General features: G+C 45.3%; 1 protein-coding gene across 1 annotated transcript in view; it reads right to left on the bottom strand.

Annotated features, from left to right (window-relative positions):
- Positions 1 to 11,735: 11,735 nt before the first annotated feature.
- The window catches only part of MTTP (microsomal triglyceride transfer protein), a 101,915-nt gene continuing 89,675 nt past the window's right edge, over positions 11,736 to 23,975 (bottom strand). Inside the window, exons 16-18 of the mRNA XM_082253218.1 lie at positions 16,774 to 16,898; positions 14,388 to 14,558; positions 11,736 to 12,416 (exon numbers count right to left, since the gene is read on the bottom strand). Coding sequence (XP_082109344.1) covers positions 12,251 to 12,416; positions 14,388 to 14,558; positions 16,774 to 16,898 — 462 coding nt within the window. The 3' untranslated portion in view covers positions 11,736 to 12,250. The remainder of the gene's footprint in view (positions 12,417 to 14,387; positions 14,559 to 16,773; positions 16,899 to 23,975) is intronic.

Genomic DNA, 23,975 nt, shown 5'->3' with positions numbered 1-23,975 from the left:
CCATAAGGGAGCTCCATGTAAGACTCAAGGAGCATGTGGCCAACATAGTCAAGGGGTTTCCGAAGCATAGCGTTTCGAGACACTATGACCAGTGCCATCAGAGGGACCCAAAGGGAACCATTTTCCTTGGGATAGACAGATTCACCAAAAACTGGAGAGGTAGTATCATGACCCGGGAAGTTTCCAAGCTAGAGACCAGCTGGATATATAGGCTTAAGTCCTATACCCCATTGGGTCTGAACATAGAATGGGATTTGAATGCGTTTATTAACAATTCTTGATGTCACCCCATTACTATGTTCCCCAGTTTTTATATATTGTGCTTCGACTTGCTTTGGATATGGTTTTTGGTGTTTTATAAGATTCTGATCTAGAGTGCCAACAATGAGAATTGTATCCATTGTCCAATTTTTTAACTCTATTCCTTTTTTTACTCTTGATTTATTGTTATAATGTTCTTATATTTTGTCTTGTTCCGCTATGTGAAGAGAGTGTTGTTTCTTTTCCCCCTCCTGTGGTTTATAGTGTGACCACCAGAGGGCGCTGTGATCTCTGATCAAGTGGCGTGTTGACTTTCAATGACGGTATTTACTGTTATGAAAAGTTCAATACCTAAAAGGCTTTTTTCCTCTTTTTGCCTAAATCGGTCCCATATTATGTGGTGATCGAAGTGATGGGGCTATTATGCCTCTATGTTTACCTTTACAATTCCCACATCCGGGCGGTTGAGCGCAAGCTGGCGGCTTCCGGGTGGCGGTGAATTGAACTATTTCCGCCCGTCTCAATCCTATATATATGGCGTTTATGCCGTAGGACCACACCCCTAGACGACGTCAGCTCTGACGAAACGCGTCGTGTGGAGCCTACGGTGACGCACGCCACACGAGGAAGAGACACGGCGGCCATTTTTCTGGTGGGATGCGCGAGCACCCGACCTTATGGAGGTGGAAATAAGCAACGCTCTCTAATTGCGGCTGTCGAGTAAGTGCAATTTTATCCTTTGGGGACAATAAAACCTTTTAGCAGTGTACACTATGTGTTGGTATTTTGTTTCCTCACATGGGGACCCTGCAAGGACTTAACGACTGCCCGATTTGTGGATAAGATCTAATGAGGAGGAGTGAAGGATCCCGGCTTTCCAGGGCTTGTACCAATAGCGTTTTTGACCTTTGTGATGAGGGTCATTGGGATCTGGTAAGGATCAGTGTGTGCGGGTGCCTGGTGGTGGTTTCCCTCGCTGAGAATCTTCACATCTCTCCCTTTTTTTTTGAATTTTTTACTTATCCATGGGAAAGAATTTGAACTGTTGCCTATTATCCACTATTATCAAAGACTTTTCTTTGTTAATCTCACAAGATTAGCGCCACATTTGTATTTCCACCTTTTGATTTAGCCGGGATGCGAACAGATCCACGTCCGGGGATCCCCACCTCGCACACAGCATCTGAAAGACCTCTGGGTGTAGGGACCATTCCCCCTGGTCCCGGGTCTGGCGGCTCAGATAGTCGGCCTGCCAATTCTCCACACCCGGAATGTGAACTGCTGAGATTGCCGGGACATGAACCTCGGGCCAAGACAGAATGTCGGTCACCTCCCGGGCCGCCCGAGCACTCCTGGTGCCCCCTTGGTGGTTGATGTAGGCCACCGCGGTAGCATTGTCCTTCTGTACCCGGACAGGACGGCCCCAAAGACGGCCCGACCACTGGAAGAGACAGAGTTTTATCGCTCGCAATTCCAGCGCATTTATCGGGAGGGAGGACTCTTCCTCCGACCAAGTGCCCTGGGCAGACAGATTGCCCAGAACTCCACCCCAGCCCGACAGGCTGGCATCCGTGGTAATCACTGTCCACACCAACTGACGGAAGGACTTGCCTTCCGCCACCGACGGGGACTGGAGCCACCATAGAAGAGCCAATCTGGTCTGACGACTCAAGGAGACACACAGATCAAGGGACTGAGGCAGTCTGTCCCAACTGGCCAGGAGAGCCCAACTGGCTTGGAGAGCCCGCGTGTGGAACTGAGCAAAGGGTATCGCCTCGAAGGCAGATACCATCAACCCCAGGCCCCGCATACAGGTCCTGAGTGACGAGGACGGGCTGTCCCTGAGGGACCTGATCTCGTCCCGCAAAGTCCGGAGCTTGTCCTCCGGCAAGAACACCTTTGCCTGAGCAGAGTCCAGAATCATTCCCAGGTAGGGAAGACGAAGTGATGGAGACAACGTCGATTTCTGAACGTTGATGGTCCATCCGAACTCCTGGAGCGTCTGCACCGTGGTGGACAGATCGTGCACTAGGTCCTGGCTGGCACGTGATCTCAGAAGTAGATCGTCCAGGTAACCCAAGGCCGCAATGCCCTGAGCCCTCAGTAGGCCCAGAACCGGCGCCAACACTTTGGTAAACACCCTTGGTGCCGAAGCGAGACCGAAAGGTAACGCCACAAACTGGTAGTGGTCCTCTGCTATAGCAAACCGAAGGTACCGCTGATGTGCAGGTACGCATCCTTCAGATCTATCGAGGCCAGGAATTCCCCTGGACTCAGGGAGGCCACCACCGAACGGAGAGACTCCATACGGAACTTCCGAACACGCACAAAGCGGTTCAGCGCTTTTAGGTCCAGAATAGGACGCACTTTGCCCTCCTTTCTGGGCACAGTGAACAGATTGGAATAAAACCCCCGAAACCTGTCCCGATGAGGCACCGGGACAATCACTCCCTGAGCAAGCAGGTCCTGCACCGCTTGATGCAAGTCCTGCAGACGCCCTGGAAGCAGATGAAGATTGGAGGGAAAGAATCTGTCCGCCGGCCGGGAAAGAAATTCGATCTTGTATCCCGATCAAACGATTTCCAGAACCCACCTGTCCGATATCTGGAGCAACCAAGGTTGGAGGAAACCGCACAAACGTCCCCCCACCCCTGAAACGGGTGAGGGTGCCCCTTCAGGCAGAGACGGATTGACCCGCCGCGCCAGCATTGCCGGACTTCTGCTTACCCGCCCAGGGCTTCTTCTGACTGCCCTGGGCCTTGAAGGGCTTGCCCTTGGATTGGTTCCGAAAGGCACGAAAGGACCCCTGATTGGATCTAGGCGCAGAACCCCGCTTGCCAGGGTATCCAACGCCTCGCCAAAAAGGCGAGAACCAGCATAGGGAAAATCAGCAACTGTTTTCCGTGAGGACTGGTCAGCAGACCAGCTCTTCAGCCATATCAGTCGCCGGTTAAGTACCGCGACACTAGAGAGGCGAGCCACTAAGGGGGCCTCATTCAAGGCTGCATCACACAAATACATGACTCCTTGGTGGATCTGATCCACCATTTCCAGCCGGGCAGGCGGAACACCATCAGACATGAGATTGCACCTAAGCATCTTAGTCCAATCAGCCACCGCCTGAGCCACCAGAACGGACGCGAAAACGGGTTTGAGCAACGAACCCGCCACCGTATAGGAATGGCGAGCTAGAGACTCCAACCGCTGGTCCGTGGGGTCCCGGAAAACCGGGGTATCCTCAGTAGGAACCAAGGTAGCCTTGTTTAACATGGCCACAGTGTGATCTACCTGTGGAGGCACACACCATCGTGATTCCGTAGCCGGCGCAAAAGGATAAAGCAATTTGAACCGACTAGGTACCAGGAATGAACGTTTTAACGTGCGCCACATTTCATTAACAGTGTAATGAAACTCAGCTGGGCAGGGGAAAACCTGCGCAGACTTGCGGGTCCTGTGCGTCCCAAATGAGGACACAACACCCGGAGGACAGGGCTCATCCTCTAAATGCAAGGTTTCCTTAAAAGAAACAATTAACTCATCCATGGTCGCCCATTCTTCAGGTGACCCTGGGGAGGAGGTATCAACCCCCTCCATTTCAGCCTCCCCATCAGACCCCGGGGGGTCCAGGGATGAGCGGGACCCTGAAAAGGGCACGCTCACAGCAGCAGCCATATCCCCATCTGAATCAGAAGAGAGAGACAATCTGGGCCTCTTTTTTGCAGCACATTCAGACATCAGCATTTCCATATTAGACACCAAAGTCGCCACTACAGCAGCTAAATCGGGTCGCAGCGGGGCCACAGGAGAACTGGTGACCCCCACTAAAGCTGGGGGGAACTTGCTTTCCTGAGAATCCATTGCTCAAAGTTCACAGAAAAAAACAGTGCAATAAATGTGTACTGCCCCTTTTAAATCGCTGCGGAATGCGCAGCCCACCGCTACAGCTACAGTGACAAAGACCCCAAAAGGAGAGAGAAAACTGGGCCAGAAGCGATAATACAGAGGAATATTGAGATCGATAACCTGCAGAGCCCGCAGAGTGTTGCCACCGATGTCCTGCTGCATATGGAAAGGAAGTGCTGCTGAAGTAGGCTGAACTTAAAGACTTTCAGTCTTAGAGAAAATGGCTGCCCCATAGGATTGCATTGGAGGCTTCAAGAAAATGGCCGCCGAACATGCGGCCGGACCGATCGTTCTACACCCACCAAAATGGCGGCGGATGGCGCCAAAACAGCATGCAGTATCGCCCACAGAGAGGCTGACCATGCCTGCCCAAATCAAAGATGGCGGACCGCACGAGTTCACTCCGCTGCGGTCACCACACAAATTCTGCACCCCCAACAATGCACCGAAGTGACACAGGGAAGGAGACCCCCACACATACAGAAAACTGCACAAGCGATCCCCGCAGGGACCACATCAGGGAGTTACACAGGCACAGACATGGGGGACACACAGCAACACAGACTGCCACCCCAGACAGAGGCCCCACACAGAAGTACTTACCTGTACCAGATGGCGTGGGAAGCCTCTATGCACGGAAAACCGATGTCCTCACCTGACAGGGAGTGCCGTGAGCCAGGGACATGACACTGCAGCACCGCAGATTTGTCCTGTGAGGTAGCCACCTCACGGCTGCATCGCTACAGCGAACAGGGATGGGTCATTCGTAATGCCAGGGAGAGCCATAGCAGAACGCTCGATGGCGGGCTGGGGGTCCATCTGACCCTTTTGCTCTGGAGAACCAGGGCGGTCAGTCCGAATCCCAGCACCGCATGATCCATCTTCATCCGAAGAGAAGACTAACACTAGAAGCTGACAAAATAAACAGCTAGTAAAGTAAGAGAAAAAAACTGACATTTTCAAAGAAAATCAAATAAAAGATTAGGAAGGCTGAGACTGAAGCCCCAGCACAAGGTAAGCCTGACTACTCCTGATGCTAGGCAGATTAAAACTGATTTGGGAGTGGTGATGCAGGGGGGGTATTGACCAGATGGGACAGCCCCCATGGGTGTCTATATGCTAATGCCTTTTGTCCTTTGACTAAGTCTATATGCCTAGCTACTCCTGCGGATGGGAAGTCAATACCCAACAGTGATGACTTAGAGGTGGCTTAGGACGTAAGAGAAATAGGACCTGGTCAGGAAGGGGGTAAAATCTTCCGGGGCTTAACCTGGCATCATCCTTTTGCTGCAGTCTCCCGCAATATTGCATTACCTAAAATACCCTTTTATTGATTCAATTAAAAAAAAAAAAGAAAGAATTCTGGTTAAATGCTCTCTCTAGCTGTATTACCTACAACTTAGCTAGTAGGACAGTAGCTGTGACTAGATAGCGAGCTTCATAATAGTTTAGGCAACAATGTTCTGCAGTGTTTATTTTCATTTTCAGCCCCCTCCCTTCATGATATATTATAAATACATAGCTGCATTAATTACTGTTTGTAAGTTTGTGTGTTTTTTTTTTTTTTTAATCATACAGCCATTGTTTGTTGTCATTATTATGGCTTGACATTTTGATAAAAATCCTTTGAGTCCTCAGTTTAAGAATCCCTGCCTTAGGGAACCTGGAAATTTTTTTTTCCCTTTGGAGCAAATAGAAACATACGCTATAAAGGTTTTTGCCTTTTTCTGGATCAACTGTGGGTTTAACGCTTGTAGGCAGATGCAGTCTGCACCCCCTACTGCAGGTGGCACTCAACCAAAGCAGTAATGCAGACTTCCTGTGGTCACAGTAGACAGCTGTCCGATTGGACGCTGGCACCCCATGTAATGCCATATGGCCATTTTTGGTCAGGCAGAGTCCATTTAAAGCGGAGTTCCGGGCACAGAAAATTTTTTTCAGTGAACATACCCCCGGGACAGTCAGGGCTAGTACATTCAACAATGGCTAGCCTCTGATCTGTCCCGGTTCGCACTTACCTGCAAGAAGAAATACTCACTTATAAAATTTCTTCCACAGCGTTGCCATCTCTCTTGTGGGCAGCTGAAGCCGGCTCGATCCTCTTCTGCGTCTTCTTCTCCCAGAATGCGCCTGCACCGGCCCCTCTCGTCACTTCAGGTGCGGCGCCGCATTCCTCCACAGCTTCTGGGCATGCCCAGAAGCTGTTTAGCAGGGAATGCGGCGTCGCCCCGGAAGTGACGAACGGGGCCGGTGTCGTCGCATTGATTCCGGGGAGCGATGACGTTCAGCTCCCAGGAATCAGTGCAAGCCAGGAAGTGACGGCGGACCCGCGGCGCAGAGGGAGGAAGTGAAGAATAGGTGAGTATATTCGATCTACAATTACAAGGTGAGTACAAAAAAAAAAAACCTAACTATCCAATTCTGTTTCAGGTGAAGGAGAACAAGCGGACGGGCACAAAAAAAAAAGATAGATTTTGTGCCCGGAACTCCGCTTTAAGACTCTGGCTTCCAGGTTTGGCACACTTTATGCGAGTGGCTAGTGAAGGGACAAGTTCCCCATCTGACAAGGACAGTGCTTAGACATAGGGAAAGGTTTAGGGATTTAGGATTAAGGACTGTGTGGGGACTATGTCTATCTCTCACCAGGAAGCCTCTCCTTTGGGTGTGGACCAACCAGGCTGCATCTGCTCCTCGTTGCAGACGCTGTCAGCATCTTTCAAGTCTTCATACCTCTGTTATAGTTCATAAGTGACCTCGAAAGGGCGTGCCTTCCCGCTGGGCCTGTTTATATTGTGTTGAACTTTTCCACAATAAATTGCTCCTGCCCATTTTGGACTCTGTGTGTTTACTGTCCGCTAAACTACACCTTGCTCACCACGTGCTGGCTATGCTAACAGATTCCTTTTATCCACACCAAGATGGATGAATGGAAGAATCCTCCCTCCGAGACATTGTATTTTGACATCAGGACCCTCAGGCACCGACTGAAAAAGTTTTCCAATTTGTCGCTTCAATAAACGTCAATCAAACAATCGACTTCTGTCTAGCGGGTATGGCCATACACACATTTTCTAAAGAATGCAAGGTTTTCAGTTTATTTATTTTTTGTCTTTTGGATAAACTCGATGGATGTGTACTTTTTTCAACCTGACTAGTTAGCTGTTTAGAAAAGGTAATGAATCCCAAGTTGAAATACAGTCAATCTTGAGACAATATCATGTAGATGGAATAACTGAAAAATAACTGGGAAAAACTTTTTTTAACTAAATATTGAAATCTCAGCAGTATACATAAGCTCTAAGTTTGATCAATATAATTGCTGTTTAGACAGCGGATTGGAATCTTTACTGTTATTCAAACTATTATTCATTATCACAAAAAAAATCACCCTCAATATACCACCCTGGGTAACCTTACCAACAAACTGAAAACATTTCTCAAAGAATACCATAGCACATGACTTTAATGCAGGGGTCTTTAAACTATGAGCCTCCAGTTGTTCAGGAACTACAATTCCCATCATGCCTAGTCAAGTCTATGAATGTCAGAGTTTTACAATGCCTCATGGGACGTGTAGTTCCGTAACAGCTGGAGGGCCGTAGTTTGAAGATCCCTGCTTTAATGCATTAATATACATAAATGTGTATGGTATATCAACTAACTTCTCAGAGGTTATTATCTAAATGATTTTGTAGCAAGAACCAGGATAAGAAAGACAGTCAGAAACATTTTACAGTTTAATTTATTTTCAAGTTTTCGTTAGTTCATGTTACACTTAAAAAGGTATGTGTTCCAGTTGCAGCGATCCAAATTGCTAATACAGTGATAAGCTGCATGCAAATAATTTAATAATGTACATGATGTATACATAGATACAACAATGTTGCTGGGTACATGTAAAATATTCGCTGTTACTCTATTATAAATAAATCTCTTACTGAGTTAAGACTAAAGCATTACACATTAAAACATATTAAACACTTACTACAGCCCAGTTAATATATAGTATATCATATGAAAAAAATGACTTAGTTCACCAGGCATACTTGGTATATGATTTTTTTTAATACTAGTGACTAAAGCTGGCCATAGATGGGTGGTAGTGGGCTGCCCGAACCAAAGAAAAAAACAAACAGATTTCTGGTGGATGAAGGAATCTTCTATGTTGAGTGCATTCTGACAGCAAGACTCACCACTGTGTCAAAATACACTGATCAGCAGATGCAGCCACTGATTAACGTTAGTTTTCCAACGTTCTCATTTATAAAAAGTCTAATGATTGACTTTTATCAAACAGGGATCCCCACACATGCATCAAACTTCATCCGATCCTTGCTGAACTGGCTAAATTTCAATCCATCTATGGCCAGAATAAGTTGACATTTTTTTTAAGGGTGCATTTCGTTTCATAAAACTAATATATCCGATAGGAATATAATTATGTGGTATTTACATTTTTCTATGGTCTTTGATTTTAAAAAGAGTAAAGATTGGGGTTGATTTACTAACATTGGAGAGTGCAAAATCTGGTGTAGCTTGGCATAGAAACCAATCAGCTTCCAGGTTATTTTTTGTCAAGGCTTAATTGAACAAGCTGAAGTTAGAAGCTGATTGGCTACCATGAACAGCTGCACCAGATGTTGCTATCTACAGTTTTAGAAAATCAATCCCACTGTATTATATAAAGCACTGTTACCAAATTTTACTTTAGGGCACTTTGGTTGATTTTTTCCCTGGAATCTTTCGCCTTTGAAATGTCCCTGCTTTTTGACACTGGCAGTATAGAATTATACTAGTACACTAGCTTCTGTGCACTACTAACTCATTCCTGAGAAATGCATGCTAAATATTTTTTAGGTACAATTGGATGAAAATATTGTATTATGGGATGACTCTCCATGAAACATCATATGACTGAAACAAAAAAAGCACAGTAGCTAATATAAGCAAAGAAATACAATATGCAAAGCTTAAACTGCCCCTTGCAGATACCCAATGGTTCATGAGCCTCACCTTTTAATGGTGCCATTGCACTAGCTACAACAGACCCACAGAGCAGGGAACACCAGACTTCTGCATCGAATCAGCATTTAATTGTTTGCCGACCGTATACTGTATATATACGGCTCACCTGTGCAGGATCATGTACATGACCTAGTACATGATCCTGCACTTCCAGGTCTGGGGTGCACGCGCACGTGCTGTTGGAGGCCCACTCCCGCTGTAATTAGACACAGCGGAAGCTGATTGGCAGGTACGGCAGTCTCCATGTCCGCCGCCACTTGCCAATGCTTCAGTACACTGACAGAACGGTGGTCTGATTATATAAACAAGGCAGACTGCCGTTCTGTCACTACAGAAGACATGGATCCTGTGTCTCTGCTAAGTAGAGACACAGATCCATGCCTTCTCCTAGTAAAAGCACCTCCCCCACCGTAGTAAACCACTGGTCAGGCACACATTTAACCCTTTGATTGCCCCTGATGTCAACTCCTTCCCTGGCAGTGTCATTAGTACATTGACAGCACATATATTTCACTGTATTAATGTCGCTGGCCCCCAAAAAGTGTCAAAAGTGTCAGTTAGTGTCCCGACTGTCCATCGCAAAATCGCAGCCCCGCTATAAGTCCCTCTTCCCCGCCAATACAAGAAAAAATAAAAATAAAATAAAATATCCCATAGTTTGTAGACGCTATAACTTTTGCGCAACCAATCAATATATGCTTATTGGGATTTTTTTTTACCAAACATATGTAGCAGAATACATATTGTCCTAAATTGATAAAGAAATTAGATTTTTTTAATTTTTTTTACTGAATATGTTTTATAGCAGAAAGTAAATAATGTTTTTTTTTTTTTCCAAAATTGTCAAAAACTGTTTTTTTTATAGCGCAAAAAATAAAAAACGCAGAGGTGATCAAATAGCACCAAAAGAGCGCTCTATTTCTGGGAAAAAAGGATATACATTTTGTTAAGGTACAATGTTGCACTAACGTGCAATTGTCAGTTCAAAGAACACAGTGCCGTTTCGCAAAAAAAAAAAAAAAAAGCCTGATCACGAAGGGGGTAAACATGGAGCTGAAGCGGTTAAACTGCATTAACATTTTGTGATTTCATACTAAACATGGCTGCTCCAAATAAACAAAATTTGATCAAAAAAGAACCAAAACTTCTAGTTAAACCACTAGTTAAAGAGGTTGTAAACCTCAGAATTAAAAAAAAAAAAAAAAGAACACCTGAAAGACAAACACATAATGAGCTAGTATGCATCGCATACTAGCTCATTATGAAATACTTACCTTAGAACGAAGCCCCGAAGTGCCGACGGCTCACCGCTCTCATAGGTGACATGTTGTGTCACCCTTCTTCTGGGTTTGCGGCATCCGCCCATCTGATTGGCTGGACCTCCGACGGTCACGGCACGGGGCTCTGAAGGAACGGCACGAGCGGCTGTTCCTTCAGAGCGCATGCGCCAGTGATGTCACTGGCTGCATGCAAAGTAAATATCTCCTAAACGGTACATGTTTAGGAGATATTTACAGTACCTATAGGTAAGCCTTAATATAGGCTTATCTATAGGTACAAGTTGCAAAGGAGGCTTTACTTTCTCTTTAAAGTGATAGTAATGGCCAGTTCACACCACATGCAGTCTAGTGTGTTTTTTCTCTATCAAAATGGAAAGTAGGTTATATGGTTTCCAATACCATAGTTCACACCAGTGCTTGCAGTTCCAGAAAAAAAAGTAGAATATGCTGCATTTTTCCTATACAGGGCTGTACTGGAATTTTGCATCAAAAATGCACCGGAACGCACCTAAACGCCCCAAAAATGCACTGGAAAGCACATGTCCTTATTTAAGGTTAAGAAAAAAGAAGGCTAAAAAATGCACTGTGCTGCATAAAAACGCACCACAAATGCATCAAAAATGCACTGGAACGCATCAAAAATGTGCATGCAGAAAAGCATCTGGAACTCACCTGGACTTTGTTTCTTTGGTGTAAACTGGCCCTAAAGGTAATTTGCTGGTGTTAAAATAAAAAATAAGTTTTACTTACCTGCTCTGTGCAACGATATTGCACAGAGCAGTCCATTTTCTCCTTTTTGGCAGCCCCTTGCTTTTGCTGTCCACTCCTTCTTCTTTTAAGTTCCACCTTATCAAGGTGTGTGCTATGGGGGTACTCGTGTGCCACTCCTGATTTGGACTGTGTGCGTCCATAGACAACACCGATAAGCCATGCCGCAGCTTTCTCCCACTGCTGCCAGGAGTGCACTAGATCGGTGAGAGGAATCAAGTAAGTGTTAAGGGATGGGAGGGGGGGGGGGGGGGTGTAGGATAGGCCGTGGGGAGTTGTTTTTTTTTTTTACCTAAATGCAGAAAACACATACAGTTAAAAATAACTATTTTGACTTTAGAACCACTTTAATGTTTTTTAGGAAGGCAGAATAACTAGGCTTTTTTTTAATAAGACAAAAATCTGTTATCTTTAGACTGATCAGGAAGTATCCTTTATTGTCTTCTGTAAACTTAAAGGATGAATCTCATTAGTTGCCATGAGTTTTTCTTGCACCCCTTTTGCTCATTGTGCCCCGGTATTTGTAAGAATAACTGAATCTTTACAATGCCAAGAGCAAAATGGACACTTGTAAATGTCACAACCAATGTTTCTACTGCAGGCAGAAAGTCAGTTGAGTACTGCCAGTGATGCTTTTTTATTTCCACTAATAGTTACATTTTGAGGGCAAGCTTTGAAACCCAAGGCTGAAGCCTTAAAAGAAAGCTTGTTGTGACAATTTATCTGTTAATGCAAATAAAAAAAAGTATCACAGACAGTACTCGGCTGTTTTGTTGCAATAGTGCACTAATATGGCTACAATCACCTTACTGCAGGGAATAAACACAGAACACTTGCTACAATTTTAGTGCACTTAGTAACCTTCAAAAATTTCTTTATTGTTAACAACTTTACAAATGACTTAAATACATGTAAATATGTAAACTTGATGCATGCACTAAACACATACAGTACATACACAACCCCCCAGTGAGAGCCACTGGTTCAGCAAAATGGAATGTATCTGGTAACCTTCAGAACCAGCTGTCTGGGGAATCTTGCTCTGCAAACACTTCCCTGCACATGTTGGAGTTCTCTTGATGAAGAGGAAGCTCAGAACCTGCCACATGCTGTACTTTTCCTTTCCGAGACACATATGATTTACCGCTGGGTAGCCTTTCGTATTTTGTGACATACCGTCTGCAAATTGGTATCAATGATATAATCACTTATTCAAAAAATACTATTTATTTTTAACTGCACATCTAAAACAATTCATGACTGAAGCAGTAGTATTATTTTCAATTAGCAGCATTTCCCTGCTATTAGAAATGTTATGTCATGCACTTTTAAAGCTGAACTCTGGTTAAAGTCCAAAAGTTACCACTGCAGTGGGGCTTCTCTCTTACTGCAAGGATTAAATACTTGTTTTTGGCTGGGGGGGGGGGGGGCAATAAATAAAAATCTTGTTTACCTTATCCTTCACTTGCCCAGCAGCTGGTGCTCTCCTCTTCTCTCCGATGCTCTGGGTTGACAGGCCCTCGGCATCCTCTCTTACAATGCAGGAATTTTGGTTCTGCATTGTGTGAGATGACATCAGAGTGCCAGAAATTGACAGAGCGTTTGAGAGAAGCCACTATGCAGCTGAAAGGAAGCCTGCATAAGTGAGGAATAAGGTGAGTAAGTATACTGTAACTGGTGTTAAAGATTCCCTAGACCAGGGGTCTCCAAGCTTTCTAAAAAAGAGGCCAGTTTAGTGTCTTTCAGAGGGCCTGATTTTGACCATTGGGAGTAGAAAAGGTCCCATGTCAGTGAAAAAAAACAATGCCTCATCTTTGGTATCAGTGGGAGGAATTGTGCCCTATTGTTGGTGTCATTGGGAGGAATTGTGCCCCATCATTGGTGTCATTGCGCCCAATGTTTGGTGTCATTAGGAAGAATTATGCCCCATTGTTTGTTTCATTGGGAGGAATTGTGCCCCTTCAGTGGGGTCAGTGGGGAGGGGAAAGTATGCCCCATTGTTGGTTTCAGTGGAAATAGTGCCCCAAGGGCCAGATAAAAGCAAGCAAAGGGCCGCATCTTGGAGACCACTACCCTAGACAAAAACAAGCATGTAAACCTTGGGGAATGCTCCACTGCCAGGGTAACTATGAGCAGTGATATACTATGTGTGTTTATATATGCTTGTATAATCTGTATAGGAAGGACGTTTTTTTTCTCACTCTGTTCTCTCCAGTAATGCGGTTCTCACACATGTATACTGTTCTCCTGTGCAAGAAAACATGAATTCTATATTCCTCATGAGCTTTGTGCCTCATCTTACCACATAACCAACAGATTTTATGTGAAGTTCAGCTTTAAAGCATCACTGTTGCTAAAATAAATATCTAAAATAAAGTGTTTCCTGCAAAGAAGACAAAAAACACTCACCTCTCCTGCTGCTCATGCTGCCGATTCCAGCTGTAGTGAAGAGAAACCCTGGGCTAAAGATTCCTCAGAATCTAACTTTTCAGAAATTGTAAATTTCTTGGTCCCACACTGTGTACCACAGGAGACATAGGACACGCTGGAACGGAATTACGTAGAGGCCAGTGTACTGAACCACAGCCAGCCAGCTAAAGACCTGGAATATAGCACTACAAGTGTTGAATTCTGAAGATTCTTCAGTCAGTGGTTTCTCTTCACTACAGCGGAAATCAGAGGTATACAGTGTTGGTAGCAGAACAGGTAAGTATTTATAATAAGACATTTATTAATTTTTAATAAGACATTTATTTTAGTAACAGAGTAACCTTAGGGCAACTTTACAAGACTGCAAGAATTATGTACATGAGGTTTAAGGGCGCATTAATGCTTTTGAGGGCACTCACATGCTATTACATGCAAGAACCTCGGCGGGGGTTCCCACAATTAGCTGCGAGAGGCAGCCCCATTGAAAGCAATGGGAGACTGCTGGCTCTTGCAGCCAATTGCAGCCACTTCCTTTGTAATATCTCATGCAGCAATCACATGCGAGTGATTGGCCCTGTGCCTGCTTCTCGCAACTAGTCGTGTGAACCCCCAATGGGGCTATCACATCTAATGGCATGTGGGTGCATTTGCAAGTGCAAATGCACCCTAAATATCTTTTCTATCTATCTATCTATCTATTAGTGGAAAGAAAAATATTACCTGAATGGGAACGTTCCTTTATCCATTTGCATACACACCAAAAACGGATATGATGAAAACTTCACTGTTGTAATAAAGTTAAAGGAAGACTCAGTTTCCAAGCGGGTTTCCATGCCAGCATTTGCAAACCCTGAATCAACAGTTATGTTGCCTGTAATGACTATAGCCCCACTGTAGGAACATAAACATGGTTGATTAGTTTTGGCGGAAATCTAAAAATATGGCAACATGTCATGAATAAACAGCCTCGTCTTTATTAATACACAAAATGTAGTTCTTTTTTTAAATGGCTAGCTCATCTAAAACTGCTGATGGAGAACTTTACATCCTAAAACCTATCTGATGTAACAAAAAAAAGCTAAAGTGAAGGTACCTTGTGGAGTTTGCAGTTACCTGCGTAGCTCTTCAGATTCATCCCTGTGTCTAGGTTGTACACAGGAGCATGACTTCTAGCCAAGATTAAGCCTACTACCTATAGAATTTAAGATATTTCCCCTGTCATTCATCTGTCAAAATACCAGAACTTGAGTAGATCTAACCTCACTATTTGTCCTGAGGATCACTGCAATTAGTGGGCAGAAAGAGAGGGAACATAAAGTTCGCCACCAGAACATGAGTGAAAGGGTCTCTTCCAATAGGTACACCTGTTTTGGTGATAACTGGTAGAGGCCGAATTTTCCCTCATTTTGAGAAGATTGACGTTCAATTCCTGTTGTGTTTCTTTAATCAGGAAATGCAGGAAAATACCCATTTAGGAGAAACAACAGTTCTAACCTTCTCTAGTTTATAAAAAAAAGGCTAAGAAGTCAGAGGTATTTAAATAAATGTGGGGTTCTTTAGTGGGGGCTGATGCTTGTCTTCATGGCTGTGCTCCTGATGAAGGTTTATTGCTAAACTGAATGGGCATATGACTTACCAAATTTAGAACTAGCCAGGACAACATACAAGCATTCTCTGATCCAAAGCATGAGCCCCACGAGATTAGGTGCCAAGCTGAAAGGAAGCCATCCACGTGCAAAGCAGGCAAGAGGAAAAAAGGAACCAGCCAAACACCGATGGCGTTCAAAGGTTTAATTTCAGCAATGGCCAAAACAGCAATTCCCATCTGATTATCACCCATCGGACAGATTTATCCACACTGGGCTTAGTCATAGAGATGGTAACCAGGTTTTACTTAATCCATATGCACTTATACCAGAGCTTCAAAATCTTAATTTAATCACAAGATTCTATGCATTGGATACATTCCTAAGTATAAGGTCTTGATTATCTGAACATCATTGGTGTGTGGCTGTTTTGTTTTTCACAAATGGCCAGGAGGCTGTGTTGTCTTTATGCCACGTAAGGGAAGCCTTTGTGCACATACTGTATCTAAGTGTTACAGTGTCACTGATAGCTTAACAATGAGCACTTAATCAATAAGCATATGTTCAAAGTTCAGTAGTAGTAATGATCATCCAGAAATCAGATTTAAAGGATATCTAAACCCAAGAACCAAAATTCAATACATTGCAACTCCCAAATCTTTAGTACGGAAGGTACCTGTTGATCTTGGCAGAATTGCAGTGTCCTTGAATCTGCTTGTGAAATAAACTGAATGCAAAAAACATTTTATCTTCCTTCGGAGCTTTCGTCTGTAAGCTACAAATTCTTCCATCCCCCATGTAATGGAGATAATGGGAAGGTGTGTTTGTAAATCAGAAAGGCAGCCTGCATCACAGCCATGGCTCCCTCCACAGATACAGTGTAGTGGAAAAAAATTAACTGCCCTTGGATAAAAGTGTGTTCTTTTCACAATTGCTAGATTAAACTAAAGGAAAAAATCCTGAAAAAAGAAAACTAATGCAACCACAACACATCTAAGGACTGAAAAATTGCAATAAGGAAAATTTCTGTTTCTGGGTTTAGATTTGCTTTAATGTCCCAAGTCACATAATTACATAGCTCATAAGGTTGAAAAAACACACAACTCCATCTAGTTCAACCTATAAATGTTCTGTAATATAACTGACAAAAATTATGAGTTATATGTAACTGCAGAGCTATTTAAGAGTATTATTTAATACAGTTTTATAAGCTGTGTCCAAGAAATTAGGCACATGGGCACATAAGCTTTTAATTAGTGAGGCTAAAATGCAATGTACAAAGGCTTCTCCTCCATTACAGCAAGTCAGCATAATTTCTCATTGTCCCATTTACTCTGAATTGATGAAATTTCTTATTGGTTGGTATCTTTCAATGCACAACTGCACCTTGTTAAATAAGAGAAATAGCTTTTTTTTGTACCCGTGTACAGTTATGCGTATTCGAAAGAAAAAAACTTCATATGCTTTGGAATTCAGGCAGATATCTGTTTTATACTAAGCTTGATAAGAGGGTCTCTTACCGGTTATTAACACTGGTTTTGGATTCTCGATACCACAGGCTGAAATCCATTCCCCCTGAGATATCAATGGCCAGTCCACCCTGGAACTCTACACTGGCCTGTAGCCCAGACTGCAGCTGAATAGTCTAAGAAAGTAATAGCACAGTGTCAGTAATATTGGGAAATTTGGGGAAGGGAATCAAACTTTTTACTATAATATTGCAAAATACTGCTCATATTTCACAAAATAAATAATGTGCTGATCATCCATATTTCTTCTACTGCACAAACAAACTGAAAGATACAATCTTCTTAATACCTGACATGTATTACTGCAACTACAGTATCTCACAAAAGTGAGTACACCCCTCACATTTTTGTAAATATTTTATTATATCTTTTTATGTGACAACACTGAAGAAATAACACTTTGCTACAATGTAAAGTAGTGAGTGTACAGCTTAGTTAACAGTGTACATTTGCTGTCCCCTCAAAATAACTCAACACACAGCATTTAATGTCTAAATCACTGGCAACAAAAGTGAGTACACCCCTAAATCAAAATGTCCAAATTGGACCCAATTAGCCATTTTCCCTACCCAGTGTCATGCCCCGGTGTCATGTGACTCAGTGTTACAAGGTCTCTGGTGTGAATGGGAAGCAGATGCGTTAAATTTCGTGTTATTGCTCTCACTCTCTCATACTGGTCACTTCAACATGGCACCTCACGGCAAAGAACTCTCTAAGTATCTGAAAAAAAGAATTGTTGCTCTATATAAAGATGGCCTAGGCTATAAGAAGATTATCAAGATGCTGAAAATGAGCTGCAGCATGGTGGCCAAGACCATACAGCGGTTTAACAGGACAGGTTCCACTCAGAACAGGCCTCACCATGGTCGATCAAAGAATTTGAGTGGACGTGCTTAGCATCATATCCAGAGGTTGTCTTTGGGAAATAGATGTACAGTATGAGTGCTGCCAGCATTGCTGCAGAGGTTGAAGGGGTGGGGGGGGGGTAAGCCTGTCAGTGCTCAGACCATACGCCGCACACTGCATCAAATTCGTCTGCATGGCTGTCGTCCGAGAAGGAAGCCTCTTCTAAAGATGATTCACAAGAAAGCCCGCAAACAGTCTGCTAAAGACAAGCAGACTAAGGACATGGATTACTGGAACCATGTCCTGTGGTCTGATGAGACCAAGATAAACTTATTTGGTTCAGATGGTTTTAAGCGTGTGTAACGGCAACCAGGTGAGTAATACAAAGACAAGTGTGTCTTGCCTACAGTCAAGCATGGTGGTGGGAGTGTCATGGTCTGGGGCTGCATGAGTGCTGCCGGCACTGGGGAGCTACAGCTCATTGAGAGAACCATGAATGCCAACATGTACTGAGACATACTGAAGCAGAGTATGATCCCCTCCCATCGGAGACTGAGCGGCAGGGCAGTATTCCAACATGATAACAATCCCAAACACACCCCTAAGACAACCACTGCCTTGCTAAATAAGCTGAGGGTAAAGGCGATGGACTGGCCAAGCATGTCTCCAGACCTAAACCCTATTGAGTATCTGTGAGGCATCCTCAAACGGAAGGTGGATGAGCGCAAGGTCTCTAACATCCACCAGCTCTGTGATGTCATCATGGAGGAGTGGAAGAGGACTCCAGTGGCAACCTGTGAAGCTCTGGTGAACTCCATGCCCAAGAGGGTTAAGGCAGTGCAGGAAAATAACGGTGGCCACACAAAATATTGACACTTTGGGCCCAATTTGGACATTTTGACTTAGGGGTGTACTTACTTTTGTTGTCAGCAGTTTAGACATTAATGGCTAGGTGTTGAGTTATTTTGAGGGGACAGCAAATGTACACTGTTATACAAGCTGTACACTCACTACTTTACATTGTAGCAAAGTGTCATTTCTTCAGTGTTGTCACATGAAAAGATATAATAAAATATTTACAAAAATGTGAGGGGTGTACTCACTTTTGTGAGATACTGTATGTGGATATATTCATTCTTTAATTCTGCATGGACAACATGAACACGCTGAAATATGTTTGCCATTATAATCAACCTTATTTCATCTAAGAAAACATTTTAAAGTCATTTTTCCACAGCATTTAATGTCAGATCATGAGATCTGACAAATGCAAATGAAAGAAGGTAAAAGTTGTGTGTCACTATAATGTATAACTTAAAACTTTACTTTAGTCTAATATTACTTTAAAATATAATCACACTCACATTTTTTTCATTGAAACCCTCTGACTGTAACCATCCAGAATGTAACAAAAGGTGTCCCAATGTTACTTTAAATATGCATGTGCGGACATTAGGCTCAATTCACAAAGCTAACACACCAGGATAAGAATTCTTACAGTACATAAAGTGACAGTTATTTTCAGTTGAGCCCAATAAAATGTACAAATTACAGTTACGGCTAAAAACAGCCTTAGGCTGGTGTTAAAGCTTTGTGAATTGGACATGTTGTCTTTCATAGTTCATCATGGACCTTGCAGCCTCACAACTTCCTAAATCAAGGAAACTATCACTGTTGTTGACATTCCTTATTTATTTTAATCCAGCTTTGTTTGAATTGCTTGCAATATGTTGTGTACCATATTCAGTACTTGAATTACATAGCCAATGGCTCAATTGCAGGCATGCAGACCCCAACATGCAGGGGTGTTGCTAGGTGGGAAAAAGACCAGGGGCTTCAGCCCGAAGATAAATTTGATAACCCCCTCCCACATTTTAAAGAAAAGCCCTGCCCAAGCTCCTCCCATATTTAAAAGTAAGTACCGCCCAAGCTCCACCCAATGGCCCCCTCAGTCAAGGGTCAGTCAAGGGGTGGTATGGAGAGGAGTACAGGGGGTGAGAAATTGGGTGGTATGGAGAAGAGAGAAGTAAAGGGGGTCAGTCATGTGGTGGTATGGAGAGGAGTACAGGAGGTCAGTCATGGGGTGGTATGAAGAGGAGAGGAGTACAGGGGGTCAGACATGGGGTGGTATGGAGAGGAGTACAGGGGGTCAGACATGGGGTGGTATGGAGAGGAGTACAGGGGGTCAGACATGGGGTGGTATGGAGAGGAGTACAGGGGGTCAGACATGGGGTGGTATGGAGAGGAGTACAGGGGGTCAGACATGGGGTGGTATGGAGAGGAGTACAGGAGGTCAGTCATGGGGTGGTATGGAGAGGAGAGGAGTACAGGGGGTCAGACATGGGTTGGTATGGAGAGGAGTACAGGGGGTCAGACATGGGGTGGTATGGAGAGGAGAGGAGTACAGGGGGTCAGTCATGGGGTGGTATGGAGAGGAGTACAGGGGGTCAGACATGGGGTGGTATGAAGAGGAGTACAGGGGGTCAGACATGGGGTGGTATGGAGAGGAGTACAGGGGGTCAGTCATGGGGTGGTATGGAGAGGAGAGGAGTACAGGGGGTCAGACATGGGGTGGTATGGAGAGGAGTACAGGGGGTCAGACATGGGTTGGTATGGAGAGGAGTACATGGGGTCAGACATGGGGTGGTATGGAGAGGAGAGGAGTACAGGGGGTCAGTCATGGGGTGGTATGGAGATGAGAGGAGTACAGGGGGTCAGTCATGGGGTGGTATGGAGAGGAGAGGAGTACAGGGGGTCAGTCATGGGGTGGTATGGAGAGGAGAGGAGTACAGGGGGTCAGACATGGGGTGGTATGAAGAGGAGTACAGGGGGTCAGACATGGGGTGGTATGGAGAGGAGAGGAGTACAGGAGGTCAATCATGGGGTGGTATGGAGAGCTCCTCTCCATACCACCCCATGTCTGACCCCCTGTATTCCTCTTCATACAACCCCATGACTGAACCCCTGTACTTCTCTCCTCTCCATACCACCCCATGACTGACCCCCTGTACTCCGCTCCTCTCCATACCACCCTATATCTGCCCCCCTGTTCTCCTCTCCATATCACCCCATGTCTGACCCCCTGTACTTCTCTGCTCTCCATACCACCCCGTGACTGACCCCCTGTACTCCTCTCCTCTCCATACCACCCCATGTCTGACCCCCTGTACTCCTCTCCATACCACCCCATGTCTGACCCCCTGTACTCCTCTCCTCTCCATACCACCCCATGTCTGACCCCCTGTACTCCTCTCCTCTCCATACCACCCCATGTCTGACCCCCTGTACTCCTCTCCATACCAACCCATGTCTGACCCCCTGTACTCCTCTCCATACCACCCCATGTCTGACCCCCTGTACTCCTCTACTCTCCATACCACCCCATGTCTGACCCCCTGTACTCCTCTCCATACCACCCCATGTCTGACTATTGTCCCATCATTTTTTTTCCCTCCTCTTACATGTTATACGTGGGAACACTCACCTGCCCAACCCAACAGATCCAGCAAGCATTGTCCTGCTGTGATTTGCAGCACCTCTTCCACAGGCCTGTGAATGGAAAGCGAAGCATCCCGGTATATGTGGTGAACACATTTCAAAGTCTTAGAGACGTCATGGTACAGGAGATGGTCAGAGACTGCAGACATGATACAAGAGGTGGTCAAAGACTGCAGACATGATACAAGAGATGGTCAGAGACTGAGGACATGGTTCAGGAGACGGTCAGAGACTGAGGACATTAAACAGAAGATGGCCAGAGACTGAGGACATGTTACAGGAGATGGTCAGAGACTGAGGACATGATACAGGAGATGGTCAGAGACTGAGGACATGATACAGAAGATGGTCAGAGACTGAGGACATTAAACAGAAGATGGCCAGAGACTGAGGACATGTTACAGGAGATGGTCAGAGACTGAGGACATGTTACAGGAGATGGTCAGAGACTGAGGACATGATACAGGAGATGGTCAGAGACTGAGGACATGTTACAGAAGATGGTCAGAGACTGAGGACATGATACAGGAGATAGTCAGAGACTGAGGACATGATACAGGAGATGGTCAGAGACTAAGGACATGTTACAGGAGATGGTCAGAGACTGAGGACATGATACAGGAGATGGTCAGAGACTGAGGACATGTTACAGAAGATGGTCAGAGACTAAGGACATGTTACAGGAGATGGTCAGAGACTGAGGACATGATACAGGAGATGGTCAGAGACTGAGGACATGTTACAGAAGATGGTCAGAGACTGAGGACATGATACAGGAGATGGTCAGAGACTGAGGACATGATACAGGAGATGGTCAGAGACTAAGGACATGTTACAGGAGATGGTCAGAGACTGAGGACATGATACAGGAGATGGTCAGAGACTGAGGACATGTTACAGAAGATGGTCAGAGACTAAGGACATGTTACAGGAGATGGTCAGAGACTGAGGACATGATACAGGAGATGGTCAGAGACTGAGGACATGATACAGGAGATGGTCAGAGACTGAGGACATGTTACAGAAGATGGTCAGAGACTGCAGACATGGTTCAGGAGACAGTCAGAGACTGCAGAGATGATACAGGAGATGGTCAGAGACTGAGGACATGATACAGGAGATGGTCAGAGACTGAGGACATGATAGAAGATAGAAGAGCACTAGGGGGGCCGGAGAGCACAGGCGAAGAAGAGAGCACTGGAGGAGCTGAAGGGCACGGTGGGGTGGGGGTGGGGGACTGGAGAGTATTAAGAGGGGGTTTGGAAAGCATTGCAGGGGGGTTGGAAGGCGCAGGGGGTGGAGAGCACGGGGGGGACAGGGAGCATAGGGGGGAGGGAGATGAAAAGCACAGTGGGGAGCTGAAGAGCACCGGGGGAGGGCTAAAGAACAGGGGGCAGTCCAGTGCACTGGGTGGGGGGGTTAAGAGCACTCAGTCGGGGATAAGAGCACTGAGTCGGGGATAAGAGCACTGAGTCGGGGATAAGAGCACTGAGGGTGGGGGGGGGGATAAGAGCACCGAGTGGGGGGGGAATAAGAGCACCGAGGGGGGATTAGAACACTGGAGGGGGGGGGTTAAGAGCACTGGTGAGCCAGCAAAAGAAGTTGTATAGGAGGGGGATGGGGCAGCTGCATATAGAGGAATTGATCTTCCCCTATTCTTCCTGCAGGAGGGTTATTCAGCAGCTGCAGAAAGAATAGGGAAAGATGAATTCCTCTATATGCAGCTTCCCCATCCCTCTCCTACCCAGCACACACACTTGAGCAATGGGCACTCACCTTCTTCCCGCCGAGGCTCCGCCCCTTCTTCCCGCCGAGGCCCCGCCCCCTTCCCGCCGCGGTTCCGCCCCCGCTAGTCCCCGGACTGAAGGAGCTGCCACTGCCTGCGGTTTACACAGTGCCCTTTACGCCACTGCATCCAGTGATTGGTGGGCGATCTGGGGCAGCCGCAAGGAAGGAGAGTGATTGCCGCTGTCAAGTAGCATTGATTTCGGGTGTGGGCGGGACCGGTATGCGGGGCTCCGCCCCATTGTTCCGTGCATAGAGAAACAGAAGCTGTCTGGGGAGGAAGGTGGGCGTGGCATACCGGCCCCGCCCACACCCGACATCAATGCTGAAACTTGACAGCTGCATTCACTCTCCTTGCGGCTGCCCCGGATTGCCCACCAATCATTGTTTGTGCTTTATAAATCTTACACTGCTGAGGTATGTAGCCCGAGTTCTCGGCCAAACCCAGGCTTTGGGACTCGGGGCTAATCATTTTAAAAAAGCAACAGGAGACCCGGGGCTTTTGGGGAGCACACTCGGGGCTATAGCCCAGGTCAGCCCCCCCCTGCCGACGCCACTGCCAACATGTATTGTTAATGCTTTCCTTTTGTGCGTTTGGCCCACATTACATACAATCTCCATCGAGCCGTGAAAACAATTTTAGAAATCGGAGAAGCCTTGTTTACATTTTCATCCATAGGGTACAAAAGAATATGCACAAAAAGCTTATCAAATGCAGCAGATTTCAACAATAGCCCAACCATGGGTATATTTTAAAATCCCAAAGTTTGTGTTTGAATCCTTGCAGTTATAAATATATGCTTACATTTCCATCAATTGCTATAATTGCATTGATATAATGGATTATCTCTTGGTTACTCACTGTGACCTCAGCTTACCCAAGACTGGGGCCATAAATTCCTGGGGCCATCAGCCTGTGTTCCAAATAAATACTTTTCATGGTCCCAATCTGCACACATTTCTCCAATGCCTAAGAGTAAAACTGAGCACATGGATATGGTTAGCATGCCAGGGCCTGCTATGGAACAATTTCACTGGGGACAGCCAGTTAATTCCATAGGTTC

This window comes from Pelophylax lessonae (assembly GCF_965119305.1).
Source record: "Pelophylax lessonae genome assembly, chromosome: 1".
NCBI lineage: Eukaryota > Metazoa > Chordata > Amphibia > Anura > Ranidae > Pelophylax > Pelophylax lessonae.
The sequence above is the reverse complement of the archived record's forward strand: the minus strand, read 5'-3'. Positions and strand labels throughout refer to the sequence as shown.